Source organism: Mustela nigripes, chromosome 12 (genome assembly GCF_022355385.1).
Source record: "Mustela nigripes isolate SB6536 chromosome 12, MUSNIG.SB6536, whole genome shotgun sequence".
NCBI lineage: Eukaryota > Metazoa > Chordata > Mammalia > Carnivora > Mustelidae > Mustela > Mustela nigripes.
Genome location: NC_081568.1, coordinates 147,682,644 through 147,704,491, shown reverse-complemented (window position 1 = coordinate 147,704,491; position 21,848 = coordinate 147,682,644). Strand labels below are relative to the sequence as shown.

The following is a 21,848-nucleotide window of genomic DNA, read 5'->3' as shown; positions in this document are numbered from 1 at the left end:
CACAGGAAACAGTGGTCTTTGGCATAGACTCTCTGTGTCCGTTTTTGTTCAGTCTCCGTATGTCGTTCTCCCATTTCTCCCTTTGCCTAGAGGTCCAGTGCCTCCTCTGTCCCACACGTACTGGAGGAGATGCTGGGTCTCACGCTCGAAGAGAGACTCCGAGCAAACAGCCAGTTGCTAGGACGGTAAGATGAATGCTAGTGTGTCATCTCAGGGTGCCATGGAAACAGAGCACCCATCTCAGGCTCAGGAGGCCAGGAGGGTGTTCCGGAAGGGAGATTTTAGCAGAATCCTGAGGTTTGAGAGGACGTCAGCAAGGAAACGGGGCTGGGCCTTTCAGAGGGAGGAACCAAGATACCCAGGCTCTGAGAGCGGGAGGCGCCCCAGGGGAGCTGGCTGTGCCCCGGCCCAGCAGGACTCTTCCCTATGGCAGTGGATTGGTGGTTCTCGGGTGCGGGAGGAGACAGGACCCACACAGTAACACCGTGACCGCTACACACTAAATGGGGCACTTGCATTTTCCCACAACGAAGTCTAAGTCAGGTGAACCAAAGTGGGAGTTTCGGGCTGCTTGGGCAAGACAGAGTTAGTTTATTGACTGACATCGTCACTCACAGAACCCTTGAAATATTTACACGCTCCTTGTGCCAGGATATTCTTCCTCTGTTCCCACCGCAGATGGTGTCGTCTTTTCAGAACTTGATTCTCTTACATTGATATAGTGTTGTAATGGGGGTTATGTGTCATCTTACTTGATTGTCACGAGAGTTGAGGAGAAGGGCTTCATCTTTGTCCTCTGTTCTGGTGCTGGTCCCTTCTGCACCCCCTGCTCACTGCCTAGCGATTTTCCAGTGTTCCATCTGAGTTCCAGCCCCCACGAGACCTTTACCGTTGTGTGGCTCTTTTCCTGGGTCTCTAAGCACCCTTCATGTTGTACTAATAACCAGTTTGCTGAGATTTCATTTCTGTGTCCAGCGTTGCTTTCTCAGTACACCTAGAGGTTCCTTGAGACTCAAGACCAAGGTGTTGGGTTGTTGCTAAGCATCTGTGTTCCTTGAGGTGAGGATTCCGTAATTGTTCCTGTCAGTAGTCGTTTGATTCTAATCAAGGAATGAGATTCTCATTACTGTTTCTGGATTCAGCAGGAAAGGCCGTACAGAAAAAAAACAGAAGTTTGGTCTCTCTGCAATACGACATTTTTTCAGGTTTATTTAAGTATAATTCACAAAATTATAAGATACTGTAATGCAGTATTTTATATCATCTGTAATTTCATGTTTTCACAATAACTTCCTTGTTTTTCCTGACATGATAACTAATAAATGCAAAGAAGTCAGAGGTGAAGTCCTTCTCTAGATTTGGCAGGTTTAAAAAAAAAAAAGTAAAATGATTTTGAATTTGAGCAAAATTGCTATTGATAAATTTTAATGCTTCTTAATTGCGTAGATATTTGGTGCCATACTGCATCCTCACTTAATAAATTGCTTCAAGTGTAAGCAACTGGTATTACATTGCAAAGTAGGACCACTGAACCCATTCGTCTTCAGTCCTCTTGGGAAGTTGTGTTAGAGCTGTTCACATTTTCACTGTTCAAGTTATTTTTTAATTACAGGAAGGGATGAATAGATAAAATAAACACATGGCAGTATTAAGTGGTTATGAAAACCTCTTTCTTTTTCCGAATAATGAAACCTCCTTCCTTGAACAGGAACTTGAATATCTTATTCTCCCTTATTTCATATTCTTGCTGATATAAATGTTCACAAAGTCCTTTTATGGACTATGACTTGGGTGAATTTTGGGAACAAGGATATTCTTCCGCTCATATAGTCTGTTGTTGGAATTTGTTTGGGTCCTGCAGTTGTGGGTAGAATCTGTTCTTAGTGGGTGGGGATTCCTTAAGAGAATTTTCAAGTTCTCCTTCAGTATGTTTGGTAGATTTTGCTCCATGGTTGCATCCTTTCCTGTGTCTTTTCCGTCTTGGAAATTATGACTGTTATCTTCTAAGAAGAAGATGACACTGTCAGCGCCACAGGGATAGGGTATGAGACGGGAGCAGTAGGTGTTAGGAGCCAGGGATGTGGGGTGGACATGTGCTCTGAGCTGTGGGTGGATTTCACACACATCGATGCAGAAAATCCCCACGGCACCAAACTAGAACACTAGGACCAGATAAGATGAAACCCATAAAACTAAAGGAAAGGGAGTTGATTTTTTTTAAGATTATAAGTGTGTATGTATATATGTATGTATGTTTGTATTGAATGCATGCGAGAAAGCGTTCGGGGAAGGGGCAGAAGGAGAGGGAGAGAGAATCTCAAGCAGACTCCCCGCTGAGCACAGGGCTTAATACCGCAGCCCTGAAACCATGACCTGAGCCAACATTAAGAGCCAGGTGCTCTAACTGAGCCACCCAGGTGCCCCCAAGAGAATTAATTTTTTTAAAGCACTTAAGAGTAGAGGAATTATTGTAGCCTTTTTCACATATATAACTCATGAGGTAAGAATTTTAACTCCGTGTTTGTTAGTAAAAGTTGAAGATGAGATCATTGAGCCCAGGTGGTTGTTCAGCTAGTGAATAATTGATCTAGAGTGTGAGCCCCACGTCTTGCTGATTCCATGACCGTCTTGTTGTTTCCTCCTTATGGCCCTGGGAATATGTGTGAAATCATAGGGAGCACAGGATAAGTTATAAAAAAATGACCATTTTGCTGAAGTATATATATCCTTTTGGGTATTCTTGATTCTGCATGTTCTTCCAGGGTTTGTGCAGCAGTGCGTTACGAAAAATAACAAAACACTTAAACCAGCTCTTTGCTTGCTCTCTATGTATGGTATTGGAGGTTTTTCCAAGACAGGTTATCTAACACATAGCCTAAATGCTTCTATTCTAAAGCAGCATAATTATCTGGGAAACAGATTCCACTGCAAGTGAACAGTCTGTTTGAGGATTTCAAAGTTTCACAATGCCTTCAATGTGTCTTTCAGTAAATAGTTGACTACTGGGGCACCTGGGTGGTTCAGTCATTAAGCGTCTGCCTTAGGCTCAGGTCATGATCCCAGGATCCTGGGATCTAGCCCTGAGAGGGGATTGGGCTTGCTTCTCCCTCTCCTTCTGCCCCTCCCCCAACTTGTGTGTGCATGCACACACGTTCTCTCTCTCCCTCTCAAATAAAATCTTTAAAAATAAACAGAATAAGGTGGCCTGGGTGACTCAGTTGGTTAGTGACTGCCTTCAGCTCAGGTCATGATCCTGGAGTCCTGAGATCGAGTTCCGCATTGGGCTCCCAACTCCATGGGGAGTCTGCTTCTCCCTCTGACCTTCTCCTTGCTCATGCTCTCTCTCACTGTCTCTCTCTCAAATAAATAAAATATTTTTAAAATGTAAAGTATGTTAAAAAATAAAAATAAACAAAAATAATTGACTGCTAAAATTGTGATATAGGCTTTTTTCCCATCCATTTACTTTGATTGAGAAAGGACTAAAGTTTCAGAGTGCAAAAATTGTTTAAGGAAAGGGGTGATATTTGTCAACAATGTAAATCATGACATTGTAAAATTATTTATGTCTCAGTTGTGTCAGGAGACCTCTGATAGCAAATACACTCTCATTATGATCCCTCACTGTGATAATAAGAGAATTTGGGGGGAAATACAGTGTAAATGGGATGATAGATGTACCATTTTTCCCAAGTTAGTTGGCATCTCTACACTGTGTGGTTTAAGTGGTGTGAACGTTTCATTTCTCCGGCTAAGTAGTGTGCTTCCAGGATGTGGAAAGATGTATTTCCCCACTGATGTCACCTTTTCATACAGTCGATTATTAATACTGATTTCATGTTTTCATTATTTATTTGCTTTTACTGTTACTCTCTTACCCTTCCTGCCCCCACCCCCACCCCAGCCAGTGCAAGCCTAGGGCTCTCCTCTGGCACAGAGGCGGATGTCCTCTGGCACAGAGGTGGATGGCGGTCTGCAGACTTCTCCATTGGGATTCTTACCCCCTCACCCTCTGGACCACCCTGGCGGTTCAAGTTCACCTGTTAGAAACATGAGGAGAGGGGGAGAGGGAGGAGCAGCCAGGGCAGAGGTGGGCAGGGCTGTCGTGACCATCTGTGCTGCCTCAGAGAGAGGAGCCTGGCCTTACAAGCTGCTGTGTACTCACCGGTGTCTGGAACAGACTCTCCCCCCAGATCCACAGCAATAGCCGTGTAATCAGGGTCCCCAAGAGAGTGTCCTGGGGTCTGCATGCATGTTGTTAGACAAGTAACAAGTTGTCCTATATATAGTAAAGTTAATATATATATATCTTAATATATATAGTATATATAGTAATATAGTATAGTAATATACTATATATATAGTATAGTATATATAGTATACTATATATATAGGATATAGTAAAGTTAATATATATATATTAATGTGGAATTGTAATTTTTACCAATAAATGTAAATTACAGGAATAATTTGGTTTCTAGTTTCATGTTATTTTAACTATTTGAACTTCCAATACAAGCCAGAACTTACCTTTATAATTTCCTTAGATACTTATGAAGAAATTTGTTCAAACATGCTTGAATTTTAACAAGCCACTTAGTAACTGAAGCAAAGGTTAGTTTGGCTGCCCCATTTACCTCAAGCAAAATCAGTCTCTCTCTGCAGCGTGGGGGTGGGGTGAGACAGGGTGAGAAGAGGGTGGGGGTAGGGTAGGGGTGTGGAGAGAAGAGTAAGTGCCAACCAACGAAAGAGCAGAAGTCACGGGTAGATCACTCAGTCACCTGGGTGTTGGGGGATGAGGGTGTCTCTGTTTGCCCTTTTGTCCCCCTCTCTTCACCAGCCTACACTGGGCATTGTCAGTCTGTTTTTCCTTTGTCAGCCTATGAAGTTAAACAGGATTTTTCACGGTTTTCATTTGCATCACAGGTAACATGTTAATGGAGCCTCTCTCTCCCTATACAGATGAGGGTTCAGGTTCATGGGTATATTCATAGCTCTGCTGGCAGGGAGCTGCTCAAAGTGCTTTGGATACCACCAGTATTCGGGGAACAGTTGAGCACTTTGATAAAAATTTGATTGATTTTATTTATGTTGAGAAAAATTAATGTTTTTTTTTTCTTTTCTGTTTAGTTGCTGATCATCTGGGCTGTGATCCTCAGACACGGTTCTTTGTCCCTCCTAACATCAAACAGTGGATTGCCTTGCTGCAGAGGGGAAATTGCACATTTAAAGAGAAAATATCACGGGCTGCTTTCCACAATGCAGTTGCCGTAGTCATCTACAATAACAAATCCAAAGAGGAGCCTGTCACCATGACTCATCCAGGTAAACAGAACAAGGGGGGTTGTAAATTTTGTTGTTCCTTCTAGAAATTAGTGCTCTGTAGGTAAGCATTCTACCACCGTGAAACCACATCATTTACAACATAATTCTATGATTATATTCATTTTTTAATATTCATTTTTGATATTACCATTCATTTCTTGAGATGCATGTCTTTATCCTTTAGTTGAATATGTTTCTTAAATAATGATTTTGAGAGTCTGTAAAACTTGCACTTACTAAATAACTGGCTGTGATGAAATCCTTAGTCATTTTGCATTTCTACATTTCACTTAATAACTTTGCAAAATGACATGTTCCATTGAGAATCATTCATCTAGGTTACGGACTCTGAAGGATTACCTCTTCGAGGAGGATGCTTTTTATCTTATCAGGATAAATGTCTAAAGGGACTCAGTAGTAACTGTCTTCATTTCTTGTGGGAGCATTTGAGACTATCTCTAATTTAACTGCTTTAGTAACAAGAGTTGCAATTTATTGAGCACTTACTATATATATGCCAGACACTGAACTGCAAGGGGTTTTGGGGGGGGGTGTTTTTTTAACAGACTTTATTCTTCAGAGCAGTTTTATGCTCCCAGCAAAGCTCCCAGAAAGCTGTACGGAGATTTCCCCTATAGCCCCACACAGGAAGGGCCTCCCTCACTATCGGCCTCCCCGTCTGGAGCGGTGCATGCATTACAGGTAGTGAACCTACAGCGATGACTTCTAATCACTCACGGTCCATAGTTTACTTGGAAGGTCACTACTGCTATGGAACATTTTAAGGGTTTGGACAGATTTGTACCCACTGTGATGGTATCATACCGATTATGTTCACTGCCCTAAACATCCTCAGCACTCTGCCTATCCATCCCTTCCCCGATCCCTCCCATTTCTCCACCCCTTGGCAACCACTGATAAATTTTTTTTACTGTTTCCATAGTTTTGCCTTTTCCAGAATGTCCTGTAGTTGGAATCATAACAGCGTCTAGCCTGTGCATACCGACTTCTTTCAGTTTGTAGCATACATTTAGATTACCTCCCTGTCTTTTCATGGCTTGATGGTGCATTTCTTGTAAGTGCTGAACAGTGCTCCATTTTCCAGATGTACCGCAGTTTATCTGTCACCTACTGAAGGACATCTTGCTTACTTCCGAGTTTTGGCAATTATGAATTAAGCTGCTGTAAACATTCGTGTGCAGGTTTTTGTCTAGATGTTTTGTTTAGTTTTCAGATCCTCTGGGTGCGTGATTACTGAGTTACGTGGTTAGCGCGCGTTTCATTTTATAAACTGCCAGACCATCCTCCCCAGCGGCTGTACCGTTTTGCGGGTCCACCAGCAATAAATGAGAGTTTCTCTTGTCCCACATCATCGCAAGCTCTGCTGCCATCTGTGTTCTGGATTGTGGCCATTCTAATGAGTTGTTTTAATTTGTGTTTCCCTGCTGACATGATGTGGCACTTTTTAATCCATGTTTTCATCATCCTTGCCGTAGCTGTACATGGTATAGGCACTCCCATCTTCTAGAACCAGGAGAGTGCAGCAAGAGTCAGACCAGCGGGTTCGCCAGTAGTCTGTCATCTCCCAGAATTGAAACCTAGATAAAGCTAAGTCTGTGTTCATAAAGGTTTTAAAGTTTAATGTCGTATTTAAAGAATGTTAGACACAATCAGTTTTAGACAGTAATCTTGCAGAGGCATCTGCACCCCAATTGAGGGTCACCTTTTGTGTCTATTTTGATAGAGTAATGAGATGGATTTCAATTTTATTGTTCTGTGACTTGTTTTGTTCCTTTCAAATTAAGCCTTTTAGAATAAAACTGTATTTTTTCTAGTTGCAAAAGTAGTAACACATACTCACTGTAGAAAAGATGAAACAATAGTAAAACACAATAAGAGAGAGTGAGTGATCTTCACTATCCAGAGATCACTGGAGTCCTGTAGCTTTTAATTTCTTCAGGGAAACCACAGGGAGATAAAGGAACAGCCTTTTCAGCTGGCCATCTGTGTGGGAACACTGGAGCGGAGACTTGGGGCTTTTCTGCTCTAGGTCTCAGAGCAGCTGCTAATTTGTTCTCCTCGGCTGTTTTAGAGCAAAGAGAAACTATTTGAAGTTTTGGACCTGATCATTCCATACTTATTTCTTTTTACTGAAAGCATGAAGAAACCTGGAGAGGGAGAAATTCATTTGAGCAAAATGTATTTTTTTTTCCTGGTGGTGGTATTTTATATACATAAAGTTGCAAAGAAGTAGCTAGAATGAGTCTTTTTAATATGAGAAGATCTGGAGATTATAAGAGAGGAAATTGATTTTTTTTTTTTTTTAAGATTTTGTTTGTTTATTTGACAGAGAGAGACCACGAGTAGGCAGAGAGGTAGGCAGGGAGGGTTGGGGGGGAAGGAGGCTCCCTGCTGAGCAGAGAGCCCGACCTGGGGCTCGATCCAGGACCCTGGGATTATGACCTGAGCTGAAGGCAGAGTCTTAACCCACTGAGCCACCCAGGCGCCCCAGAAATTGATTTTATTTATGATTTTTGTTTTAAAAAGGTTGGAAGCCTCTGTAAATAATCACAGATCTCCCCTCATCTGTGTTCCTTAAAACGTTAGTTTATTCAAGTATTTTCAAAGATGACCCATGACTGAAAAAAGGTAAGTGGTGAAATAAGCTTAGGAAAATGCTTGAAATGTAGTCCACTCTCAGAGGTTCCTGAGAGAACACACTAAGATCTCTGAGAGTCTTAGGGTTAAGAACTTGTCCTACGTATATTAACCTGTGGTTTCCCAAATTTATTTGACCACGTACCCCTTTCATCACAGGTTAGTGTGGAGCAGCACGAGGAAGGATCTTTAGGGCCAGAGTTTGAGGATCTAGTGTTAGGAAGTGGGACGTGGTAAGGCAAATGGAATCAAAGCAGACATGAGAGCAATGAGAAATGGCTTTATGCTGTAATTAGACACAGAAAAAATTAGAGTAATCTGGGAAACTAAATTGGTACAGTACTTTGGAGAGAAATTTGGCATTGTGTGATATCGCTAAAGAACTGCTACATTGTGATCTGGGAATTCCTTCCCTGTATACCTCCTCCAGAGTACTTTCCAGACTTTACTGTGCATACAGGTTACCTGGGCATTTTGTTAAAATGCAGACTCTGATTCAGCATATCTGGGGTACAGCCTGAGATTTTGTATTTTTAACAAATTCCCAGATGATGCTAATGCCTCTAGTCCACACCTCTTGCTTTGAGAACAAGGAAGACAGGAAACCTAGGTTTTAGTCCCAGCTTTTCCACTGACTTGCTGGGTGACACAGGATGAGTTGCGTCCTGTCTGGGAAGGCCTCTCGTGACTCTAAACCCAGGTTCTGTGAAGGCCTTGAATCCCCGTCACGGAGGACAATCGTTTGCCGTCTTATGAGTTCTCCCACTTTCTGCCTTGGACCGTGTGGGAGCCAGTGGGGAGATTTCATGTATTTACACAAGCACCGGGGGCCCCTCCCTGTCGTCCTCCAGACCCTTGTTACTCTTGCCTGTGTGCATGAGAAGCATACGAGAGTGTTCGTGGCAGTGTTATGTAACAGCATTTATTGGAAACACGTAGATGTCCCTCACAGGAGAATGGAGGGATTGTGGCATGTTTATAGAGTGGTTAACTGTCAATGAGTTAAAGCCACACGTATTTATATGACTAAATCTGAAAAACATAATAATGAGCATAAAAGAGTAAGTTGTAGAAGAATATGTACAAATAACATAAAAATGAATGTGCATTTCAAAATGCACAACTGTAGCTGCCATGTATAGATAGATATGAATAAAATAGCAGAAGTACAAATTAGATGAACAAATATCAAGTTTTGGGATAATGGGTCTTTCTGGAAAGGGGATTTTTTGAGGGGCGGCAAATTTAGGATCAGGGGGAAGTATATGAGGAGGTTCAGATGAGCCCATCATGTGTCACTTCTTAAGCTGAGGGTTGAGTACATAGATGTTCATTATATTCTCTCTTATTCTTGAGCTTTGAAATATTTCAAAGTAAAAATCGTAAGAATAACTGTAAAGGATTAAAAGTAAGCAGAAGAATTGGCCTTTCTGACTATGACCAAGTAAGGAGATCACCGGATTTTCTTTTCAGAAGAAAATGACTCTAAAACTGGGCAAAACTGACAAAGCAGCCCCTTCAGTGTTCTGGAAATCAACCAGAGGCATATAACAATCTGAGGCTCATTGATGTTTTGAACAGCTGCCAGAGTTTGGGTGGGAACAATGGGAAGCTGTGGTGTTTGGCCTGGGGCTGCTTCCCACACTCCCCAAGCTATGTCGCTGGGGGTTTCTGCTGGGGCAGGGCGGGTGGCAAGGACAGAGGGCTAGCCCAGCAGTGACAAAAGGGTGGATGACACCATGCCCAACACTGTTGTCTCTGGAAGTGACGTCTTGGGGACAGGCAGGTGGAGGAAGGTCAGTGTCTATCTCTCCCAGCCCAGGGTTGCCACCAAGTATGTTCTTGTCAAGTATGCTCCATGATTTCAGAGCTGAAGCTGTTTACATTCCTGGACAACCTTGAGACTATGCGCCTGCAGGTAGGAGAGAGGACTGGCAGGAGTAAACCAGACAGGACTGGAAGTGGCCACGGCTTTGAACACTCTTCTCTCCCTACACCCAGATCCATTAGCAGATGGTATCAGCCTTACTGATTTGAGATATTTGAGCACCCGTGTCCAGTAACTGGCTGACAGCTAGTCTTGGAAGAATATTAAATAGAAACTGAGCAGAGACATCAGTGACTGCACACCACAGAGGAAGCAGACTTCACAGGTCTAACCTGGCCATGCTACTGAACAAAGCAGGCAAACAGACAAGGCAACAGCAGCAACCTTAAGGGAAAAAAAAGATCAGAATGCAGAGTTGAGACATTTTATTGTCCAAAAGGTTTGATTTTCAACAAAAGATGACAAGCTATGCAAAGAAATACGAAAGAGTGACTCATACTCAAGAAAGAATCTGCAAGGGCACCTGGGTGGCTCAGTTGGTTAAGCATCCGATTCTTGATCTCAGGGTCGTGAGTTCGAGCCCCTCATTGGGCTCTGCACCAGGCACGGAGCCTATTTAGAAAATAAGTAAAGGAAAAAGTCAGCAGAAGCTGCTTCTGAATATTCTCAGATGCTGAATTTAGCAGAGAAAGAATTCAAAGGAATTAACATACATTTGGAGAACTGAAAGAAATGATATTTAAAGAATTAAAAAGAAAAATATGACAATAGTGAATGGCACCAGAAGCCAACACATAGAGATTCTCAATAAAGGATAGCAAAATTATGGAAAAGAGCCACATGGAAATCATGGAGTTGAAGAGTACAATATTGGGAATGAAAAACATCATTTGAGGACTTGAATAGCAGATTCAAAACAACAGAAGAATCTGTTAGCTTGGAGATAGAGCAATAGAAATTATCACTCAGTAGAACATGTTAAGAAAAAAAAAAGCCTGAAGAAAATGAACAGAGCCTCTGAGGCCTGTGGGACACTGTCACATTCCAGAGGACCCAGAGTGGCAGAAAAACTATTCCAAGAAATAATAGCTGACAACTTTCCAAATTAGATGCTTTGTAGAAATTAGTCAGGTAATCCTAAAAATCAAAGTACCTGGATAGCCCAGAGAATTTTGAGAAAGTGCAACCATGTCGGAAGACTTCAGTAATCAGGATGTGTGGCATTGGCGTAAGGATGGGCCCGTAGACTGATGGGTCAGAACTGAGAGTCTACAAATAAACTTTAATGCTCAGTTGATTTTCAGCAAAGGCGCCGTGGCCTTTCTGTGGGGAAAAGATAGTCTTTTCAACAAGTAGTCCCAGAAGGGTTGTTCTCCAGATGCAAAAGACAAAAAAGGATGAAGACCCTTACCTTCCAATGTATAAGAATGACTTCCCAGTAGATAATAGACAAAATGTAAGAAGTAAAGCCACATAAATTTCTAGAAGAAATCATAGGAGAAAGCCTTTGTCATTTAGGACAGAAAGTTCTTACTCCAAAACACTATCCATAAAAGACAAGAACAGTGTTAGTCTTAAGAAGTGAAATACCTTGTTATTCAGAAGAAAAAAAAAAATTGAAGAAAAAATAAAAAATAAAAAATAAATTGGCAGTAATAAGACAATTTTATAATGGGCAGAGGATGTAATAATTTAACATTTCATCAATTATTAGAAAATAGTTGAAACAATGAGATATTATTTCATACTCACTAGAATGACTACAATAAAAAAAGTCAGATATGACCGTGTTTTGTTGAGGATGTGAGTAAACTGAAACCCTTGTGCACTGTTGGTAGGAATGTGAAATAATACAACCAATTTGGAAAACAGGCAGGGTTTTTTTTAAGTGACACACAAATTTACCATATTTCCTGCTTCCGGGAATCTACCTAAGAGAAATGAAAACAGTGAGATGTCCACATGAAAACTTGTGCATGAATACTCATTGCATTATATACAGAAGTCTAAATGATGGTAACAGCACGAGTGTCCATCAGCCAGCCAGTGGAAAAACAACACGGCGTAGCTGCAGGACGGAACACAGTTCAGCAATTACACGGAGTTGACCGCTGGCACCTGCAGCAACACGGATAGACCTCCGAAAGCCTTATGCCCGCGGGAAGCCCGGAGTTAGAAACATCTGTGAATGGCACAATTTCTAGGTCTAGGGAAGTCCCACTCGTAGAGACACGAGGCAGGTTAGTGCCTGTACAGGCTGGGGGCTGGGTGTGCAGACCATCCACTTGCGGGCACAACAGAACTTTAGGGGGTAATGAAAACATTCTAAAGACTGGCTGGTGGTGGTTGCACACCCCCTGTGAATTTACCCAAATCATTGAATTTACATTTCTAGAAAGTTATGGCATGTAAAGTAACACTTCTTTAAACTTGTTCAAAAGTGGGATCTGGGACGTCCAACTGGCTCAGTCGGTGCAGCATGTGACTCTTGATCTTGGGGTCATGAATTTGAGCCCCATGTTGGGTGTAGAGATGACTTTTTTTAATGTGGTACAGGCTAACGGTCAAAAGCAACACAAAAATTCTTAAACTGGAAGCTTTGTTTGAGTTGTACGCCTCTAAGTAGTCTTACTTTGACTTTGAGACACTCATATATATCTCTTGTGACTTTGGTTCTCATTTTCAGTGTTCAGAGTGGAATGTTACAGGCCAGATAAAGATAGAATGATGAGCCAAGGGCACCTGGGTGACTCAGTGGGTTGGGCCTCTGTCTTCAGCTCAGGTCATGATCTCAGAGTCCTGGGATGGAGTCTCACGTTGGACTCCCTGCTCGGCAGGGAGCCTGCTTCCCCTCTCTCTCTGCCTACTTATGATCTCTATCTCTCTGTCAAATAAATAAATAAAAATCTTTTAAAAAAATAAATAAAATGTGAGCCAAAAAAAAGTAAAAATAAAGACAATCACTTTGCTTTACAAGGAGTAGAGACATGCTAAGTGCCTGTGTGTGAGACAGAAAGATTACTTCTCAAGTTGTGACCTTAACACAGAGGTTAAATATTTCAGAGTTACGAATTCTCTATCTGAACCAAACTGCTCTAGGATGATGCGGTTTATTTTATGTACATTGTGTAACTGGGGAGTTACACAGATTATTTAAATGAAAGCATGGATGTATTGTTAACAAAAGCAGTGGAAATAAATCCATTCACTGAAAAGATTTCTGAAGTATACTTTATTTTAAAGATTTTATTTATTTATTTGACAGAGAGAGATCACAAGTAGAGAGGCAGGCAGAGAGAGAGAGGCGGCGGGGGGGAGCAGGCTCCCTGCCAAGCAGAGAGCCCAATGCGGGACTCGATCCCAGGACCCCAAGATCATGACCCAAGCCGAAGGCAGCGGCTTAACCCACTGAGCCACCCAGGCGCCCCTAATTTTTTTTACTTTTAATTAGAGAAAAATTAAAATGCCATTTTGTTTGGGGATTTGTGGATTCTGCTTAAATAGGCTCATTTTAGGGTATGAAAGGGTCTTGGTTGTTTCTTGATAGGAGAACTTTTGCCCTTTCTTCTTTGAACCCCTGAGCTATTGTTCACGTGCTGTTTTCCAAGCAGAATTCTGTCTTGGTGTCAGTCCGTTCTCCATGGCGTTGCACCTGTTAACATATTCCTCACCCCAGAAAAGTGTCATGAAATATTTTGTCTGGCTCACAGATCTGTACTTCCAAAGCAGTCCCACTGTCTTCTACTTTCTTCACCTTTCAGAATCATATTTAAGGGTCTATCACTGACCTGTAATTTGCCACAGGATTCTGCATCATCTTTTTAGTTACAAAAGCAAAATTAAAACTCTGTCAGATCACAGGGTGCCTCTAAAATAGCAAAGAGTTTGGCATTGACAGTCACAAGGCTGGAACTGGAATCCCAGACCCAGTGATGACTAGCCTTAGGACTTTAGGTGAAGGAGTCTTTGAACCATCGTCCTCCTTTGTACAACATCAAGGGCGGCTGCCTAATCCCCTAATAGGATGATTGTGACTTTATTGAAGTAATGAATTTGTTAAAGTGTGCAGTTGTTATTTATTCTTCTTGTGCCTTGAATGAGCACTACCTCATTTATAATTATGGAATCAATGTACTTATTTCTCTAACTTTAAGACTAGTACTTTTTTTTAATGCCCAAGTCTACTTTTTCTTTGTTCTTCTGGCCTTTCTTCCCTATGACATAATTGTTTCAAGCACATTTGGTGCAAAATAGTTCATCCACAGATACTAAATTACATTTGCTCTTGCCAAGCGTTCTGTGAGCGACCCTTTAGGGCTCTACAGAAGAAGTAAGTGTATGCAGGTGCAGGTCCTTAAGGAACATTTACTCCAATAGGGAGACACATGCGTGCAATAATTGGGACCACTGAGCGCTGACTTAGGAGGACAGGCCTCAGTATTACCAAGAACAAGTTCCTGACTCTGAAGGCTGGCAGGAACCAATCAGAGGACTTTAGAGAGGAGGCTTTCATTGTGCTAGGCCCTGCTTGGTTGTCGGTATTGGACCAGAGAAGACCCCCTCTGTGGGGGACCCGCGTGAGTCAGAGACCTGCCTGGAGGGGCAGGCAGAGGGATTTGGCAGGACAGCAAGCAGAGAGATTTGGCTTCTATATGCTAATTCATGAACAGATATTTTTTGATCTCCTGTCAGGTCTCCAGGTGTACAAGACCCACGTGAGAGCTGCTGCTTTCGTGGAGTTATGATCAGACAGAGAAGAAAAACATTGAATCAGAGAGGATAATTACAAGAAGTCATTATAAGGCCAACGTAGTTCTGCACAGTCAGAGAGGGCTATCCTGAGGAGGCAATATTTAAATGAGAATTCACAAGTTGAGAAGAGTCTTCTAGGCAGGAGAACCCTCAGGGGAGAAGCTCAGAAGTGGGAAAAAGCAACGTGAAAGCCATTTTAGATACTGGGGGGAAGGTTGGGTAAGAGGGTGGACGGGGGCATAGTAAATTCAACTTCAGGGCTTCTTCCTCACAGCAGCTGTGTGCCAAGGCAGGGACTAGTCATTAGAATTTAGGATTTAGGATTTGCAAGCCGTGGGAGGCATAGTCCTTGGTGAGACTCAGTGGCCACCTCGGTTGTGGTGCTGCGCTGGGGCTCAGTGTGCAGGGTCGCATGCCTGCCTCAGCCAACACACTGGGCAGCTGAGCCGCTCTGCTCCGTAGCTGGCTGCTGCTCTTAAGCAGCTGGGAGGTTGTTCCTGGCTTCTCTGCCCTCCCAGTGTGGGCTTGGGAGACCCATCAGGAAGCATTGGGTGGGGGTTTACAGGGAACGAGCAGTGGCCAAGCAGGCCCTACACAGTGTGGGCTCCCCTTACCCCTCCCCAGGTGAAGAACCTGGGAGCAGGGAGGCCCTGGGACACTGTCCATGATCAGGGTCAGGGAGATGCTGTTTCAGCCGAGCCAAGTGACACTAGATGGAGGTCTAGTAGCCTCTGGGGATGGGGTGAGCTTAGACAGCACTGGCCCAGCACACACACAGGGTCTCAACCCTCTTCTGGCCCCCATCTTTCCAGCAGAGCAGTCTTCAACATGCCATAAGTCTCTGCTCTTCTGGCTGTGCTTGTGCTCCAGAGGGAGTCCTTCTGCACTGAGACACACTTGCTGACCTGCCACATTCGTGTGCTGCTGCTGCCCCATCCCTCCGCAGAGCCCCTTCTGTCCCTGTTGTCCACGTAAGGTGCAAGGACACTTGCCTCCGAGTAACAGCCTATAACTCATAATCTCAAGGAGTGGACCCGAAGATCCGTGTCTCAGCCTTCCCAGGCTGGCCTGTCAGTTCAGCCCACCCTCCATTCAGTCAAGAAACCTTAGATCAGTACCTCTCTGTGCATTGCAATGGGAACTACCATGAGTTGGTAAGAGTCCAAAAAACCAACCCCAGGAGACCTGAGTACCCCCTCAGTGCATTTACCATCCTGGGTCTCTGCAGTCTCCAGAGCGTCTTGTTGAACCTCCCTGATGGTGTTCTCCTGTTAGCTTGGTACTTGCACACTTGACGGGCAGAAGGGGAAAAGGACTGCAGGCTTCTTTATGTGAAAGCATGTATCTTGCTGTTCCCTGCAGTGGTCAGCAGAATGCTGTGAGCAAAATAAGTGTGCACTGCACTGAAATGACTTCATGAAGATACTTAGTTTTATTGAGCTTTCCTTCCACTTAAGGACAGAGTTTATAACTGACCTAAAAATTACACATTGTTAAATATAAATATTTTGTTTTCTTGCTTTGTCAACGATGTTCCAAGAGCTTGCCCGTGTTTGTTCTACTGAATGCCTTTCATTGGGTGCCTGAAGGACATCTTTCCCAGTGCAGTGTCCGTGACATCATTGACAGGAAGGATAGCTCAATTTGTGGTTTTATTCGTTACCTCTAGTTAGAGAATGAGTTCTTTGTAATGTAGTTAGCGGATGTGTGGTAGTATAAAAGGGAAGTTATGGGCTCTTGGATAGTTTAAAATGTACGTTTGTCTGAAAGTTAAAGGATTTATTTTCTTGGACTTTAAAAATTTATATAGGCTTTACTGTTACTGTTTATCAGTCTTCCATTGTGTCAAACCATTGTCAAGTTGGAAATCTCTTACGGTTTTATCTGTGGACAGTCTTTCCATTGTTAGTAGAAAAATGTAATTTAGATAAAGATGCAACCAAATAGTAATGTTGCTTTTCAGTCTTGGTATTATCCAGCATTATCAGGTGCTTCTTACTGTTCCTTTGGCTGCTTGCAAAGAATTACTTGAATGGCCCTTTAACTTCTTTTTCCCATCCTACTCCTTAAAGAAAAAAACCACTTCTGTAGCTCTATATTTACTATTGAGCAATAAATAGAAAAATATCACTTTGTACAGTATAGAAAATATACTTTGTGAATATAAAAAATCATTTTATGAAAGCAAGTAAAGATAAATCATAAACATACTGCAAAATATCTTTAAATATCAGTAATTTGGGCTCCTTGGTGTAAGTCTAGTATCTTTATCCTTTAAAAAAACCATCACAAAAATAGAGTCACACTGTTGTTATAGCACTTAAAGTTTTTTTTGTTCTAATTGAATATGGATTTAATTGCCTCAGAAAAGATGGAGCCTACAGTTTAAATGTACTGCTGTGATAGGAAAGAAGAGTTTGTGTGTATCTCTTTGCCTAAGTTGCAAATAATTCTCTTTTATCTTCCATGCAATCCAGTTTTAGAAAATGTGGAATTATTAAAAAAGAAATCTAAAACTGAAACACTTAATGGGATAGAGGAGAAAACTCAGAAACAAACCTACAACTGTATGGTCAATTAATCTTTGACAAAGCAGAGAAGAATATCCAATGGGAAAAAGACCGTCTCTTCAACAAACAGCATTGGGAAAACTGGACAGCCACATGCAGAAGAGAAAGTGGACCACTTTCCTATACTACAGACAAACATAAATTCAAAAAAGATACAGAAGACCTAAACGTGAGACCTAAAACCATAAAAATCCTAGAGGATGATACAGGCAGTAACCTCTTTGACTTTGGCTGTGGCATCTTCTTTCTAGATATTTCTCCTGAGGCAAGGGAAGCAAAAACAAAAATAAAGGATTCAGTCTTCATTAGAGTAAAAACCTTATGCACAGAGAGGGAAATAATCAACAAAACTAAAAGGTAGCCTACGGAATGGGAGAAGATATTTGCAAACCACATATCCGGTAAAGAACTAGTATCCAAAATACTATAAAGAACTTATCAAACTCCACACCTGAAAAACAATCCAATTAAAAAGTGGGCAGAAGACATGAACAGCCATCTCTCTGAAGAAGACATCCAGATGGGCAACAGACACATGAAAAGATGTTCATCATCAACCATCATCAGGGAAATGAAATTCAAAACCACAGTGATATCCCCTCACACCTCTCAGAATGGCTAAAATCAGGAACACAAAAACAACGGGTGTTGATGAGGATATGGAAAGAAAGGAAACTCGTGCACTGTTTGTAACAATGCAAACCAGTGCAGCTACTGTGGAAAACAGTATGAGGTCTCCTCAAAAACTTAAAAATAGACCTACCTTATGCCCCAGTAATCACACTACTGGGTACTTACCAAAGAATACAAGAACACTAATTCTAAGGGATACAGGCACCCCTATGTTTATAGCAGGATTATTTCTGATAGCCAAGATAGGGAAGCAACCCAGTGTCCACTGACTGATGAACAGATAAAGAAGATGGGGGGGGTGTTTACAATCAAATATTACGAAGCCATCACAAAGGATGAAATCTTGCCATTATCGACAACATGGACGAAACTAGAGAGTATACCGCTAAGCAAAATGAGTCAGAGAAGGACAATGTGGAATTTAAGAATCAAACAAGCAAAGGGGGAGAAAAGAGACAAACCAAGACACAGACTGTTAACTGTAGAGAACAAGCTGATGGTCACCAGAGGGGCAGGGGTGGGGGAATGGGGGAAATGGGTGATGGGAATTAAAGAGGGCATTTATGGTGAGCACTGGGTATTGTGTGGAATTCTTGAAGCACTGTTTTGTACACCTGAAACTAATATAACACTGTATGTTTACTGGAATTAAAAACTTCACAAAAATAAAACGGAAACACTTAAGCCATAGTTTTTTAAAACTAAAAATTGCTTATAAAAAATAACTGCTGATGTTTCTGTTCAAAAACCATCCCAGAAGCTCTGATGTTTTCCTTTGTGTCCCTGAATCTTAATTGAAGTGGAAGCGAAGAGCCCGTCCATCTGCCAGAGACTTGAGACAGTCTGTCCACTCGCCTTCCTGTCTAACTCTGACCTTGCGGGCTCTGTCTCCTGAGTGGGTTGCTTGAACTCCCCACTTGGTTTGCCTTTTTATCTTCCTTGTGCTTATCTTTCCCTCACCAGCAGCAGAGGGTGGAAGAAGCCAAAATAACATAAAGGATCAGCAGAAGTTTAGAATACTGGCTTCAGAAGCAGGTCAGTAGTTGACAGGATGGAAGACACGTTTTACTTGGTAGCTTTCGGCATGTTGACAGGCAGGGCTGCTAGGGAAGGCGGCGTGGGAGACCTGATGGGGAGGCCTCACAGCACCACACACTTGTGGTTTGTCAGAGCATGGGGCCCTGGGGAGACAAGACATTGCCTGTCCTGCAGGACTGTCCTCTGCATTGTATGACACCTGGCCTCCCAGGCCTGTGCCTACAAAGCCTAGTGACGGATTCTCCACGTGCACAGCCACGTACAGTCCTTCCCCAGAGTCTCAGATAGACGCACCCTGAGAGGCCTTTTCTGCCCCACTGAGCCCCACTGTCCCCTTCCAGGTCCGGGGTACCCATAGAGGAGGAATGTGGAGGGGTCCCTTGTATATGGCAGTGGGGCAGGAAGGGGGAGGTCATGGGAATGGCAAAATGATGACAGGAAGGCCATGGGCTTATAGACCAGCCCACAGAGTAGCACTTCCTGTGTGGTTTGTAACTCCTGCTAGTTCCACATTCCCTGTCAACCTAGGCCGACTTTTTCATTGTTTCTCCCAGTGCAGATCTACTGGGTGTGAGTTCTTGCATCACTCGTCTGTGAAGATGTCTTTTTTCTGCCATTGTTTTTCAAGGACGTTGATATAGAATTCTGAGCTGATGACGCTTTCAGCACTTTAAAAAAAAGTGTTTACTTTGTTTTCCAGCCTCCATTCTTCCTGATGAAAGAATGTTCTCTTTTATGTAATGTCTTTTTTTTTAATAAATTCTATTTTTTTTTAGAACAGCATTACAGGCAATTGCAAAGACAGTATAAAGAATGCACCCAGTTTCCCGTTAACTTCCTACATTAGTATAGTACATGTGTGATATCTAGTGACCCAGTGAGCACAGTACACAGTCATTAACGAACGTCTGTACTTTATTCACATCTCCTTAGTTGTTACTAATGTCCGTTTTCTGTGCCAGGACCCTGTCCAGGAGGGAGGTGTCCTGTGTCTCCTTTGTCTCTGACTGTGACCATTCATAGACTTCCTTTGTTTCTGATGGTTTTGAGGACTCCTGCTCAGGGATCCTGTAGCATGGCCTTCAGCTGGGACGTGTTCGATGTCATTCTCTTCATCATACTGAGGATCTGGGGCTTTAAGAGGACGATCACAGGGTACACACTGTCAACACGAATGACCACCATCACCTGGCTGTTCGTTGGGTGTTTGTCAGGCTTCCTCCCCAGGAAGCTCCTCGTTTCTCTCTTCCCGTACGCTACTTTCCAGAAGGAGGCCACGGAACACAGCCCACACGTAAGAGTATGACTTTGGGGGATGACTCTGCGTGGATGATTTGTTTCTTCTCCGCTTCTTAATTTATTCATGTCTTGATACCAGTGTGGACTTGTGGATGGTTATTTTATACTTTGTGTTAGAATACAGTGCTACTTTACTTGTTCTTGTCACTCAGACTCTTCTGTCGTTGGCCCTTGGGAGCACTTTCACTTGGCTCTGGGTCCTTAGACGTGTGCTCGTTACCATGGGTATTGGGTTTTCGGTTTTTTGTTTTTTGTTTTGTCTTATTTTTGAGCACTTTCTTCCTTTCTGGTGCTCTGAAATCTCCAGGCTTATCTTAGATGCACTTCCTGTCCCAGTTGGAGAATCAGCTATTTTCTCCCAGGAGCCCTGGTTCCCCTAACTGGAGAATGACATTAGAAACCAAGCTGTGGGCGTTAGGTGTGCTTGTTACCATTGTGGTTTTGTTGCTTCTGGGTCCTCTGTGCTGACAGAGCAAGGGAATATGTGTATATATACCAACCCTTTCCTGGACACATATCCACAGATACTTCCGTATGTAACCCTGTGTGTCTGTGTCAAGCTAAGAATGAGTCCATACCCAGGTCTCCAGCTCTAACCCATGACCACATGCATCATTCTATTCTCCCCCGCTTGCCTGCCTGTAAACTCCCACTGCAGCTGCAAGAAACCTGGCTCCCACCACCCACCATCCGCTTTCCTGTTGAGTTCACTGAGTGCCCACAGACTTAGAGATCCTTAAAAGTAAATAACAGGTCTGCAGGCTGTCACAGTGTTGGTGCTTGGTGCATGTCTTCTCTGGGTAGAGTGCCTCACTCAGTACTGAACCTTTCTCTCTCCTCCCATTCAAAATGCTTATATCAAAAATTTGTAAGGAAATATAAAGGTAGGTATCTTAACTTGAAAATGACATGAAACTAGGTGGATCTTGGAACACACGAAACAATGAAAAGAAGGTATTCGTTAAGTTAACCTGCAAATGGGCTCAAAAAATTAGCAGTAAGAGTTTGTGGAGACTTGGGTTAAGTAATAGTTAGAGCAGAGGATCCCGGGAACCTTGTGTCCTGTAATCCCTGCTTGCGCTAACATGTGTCCTGGTTGCCAAAAAGTATATTGGAAGCTTGGGTTGTGTCCTTGGGAACATAATATTCAGAGGTAGGGAGAGGTAGCCCCATGCTGCTCTTAATATTGGATGCATTGTATTCATTGTTAGCATTTTGTTTTAATAAATAAAATGCTAAAAATGAATACAACTTAATAAAGACATTGAAAAATGGATGTCCACAAATGAACAGGTTGGAAAAGATCTGTAAATAGTGATTTACCATTTGCAATTTGAGCATGAAAATGAATAATGACAATAATAATTTTATTAGCCCATTAAATAACAAAGGAACATGAATTCATACTAATCTTTATTTTTATTTTATTTAAGAGAGACAGAGAACGAGCACGAGTGGGGTGAGGGGCAGAGGGAGAAGAAGAAGCAGACTCCCTGCTGAGCAGAGACCCTGATTTCATGCTCAATCCCAGGACCCGGGGATCATGACCTAAGCGGAAGGCATACGCTTAACCACCTGAGGCACCCAGGCACCCTGAAGTCATACTAATCTAAAAAGTAAAAGTATATTGAAATCTTGATGAGGAATGGAGTAGTTACCAAATCTCAAAGTACCTCCCCACAGAATACTTATGAATTACAAAAAGGGGAAAGAGTGGCTTCACAGTGGAAATGGCTGAGGAGCGC

The 21,848-nt window shown here is 42.6% G+C and overlaps 1 protein-coding gene across 1 annotated transcript in view; it reads left to right on the top strand.

The window, feature by feature from the left end:
- RNF130 (ring finger protein 130) overlaps nt 1-21,848 on the top strand; it is a 134,313-nt gene that overhangs the window by 26,904 nt on the left and 85,561 nt on the right. The window contains exon 2 of the mRNA XM_059416400.1: nt 5,131-5,325. Within this exon, the coding sequence (XP_059272383.1) occupies nt 5,131-5,325 (195 nt within the window). The remainder of the gene's footprint in view (nt 1-5,130; nt 5,326-21,848) is intronic.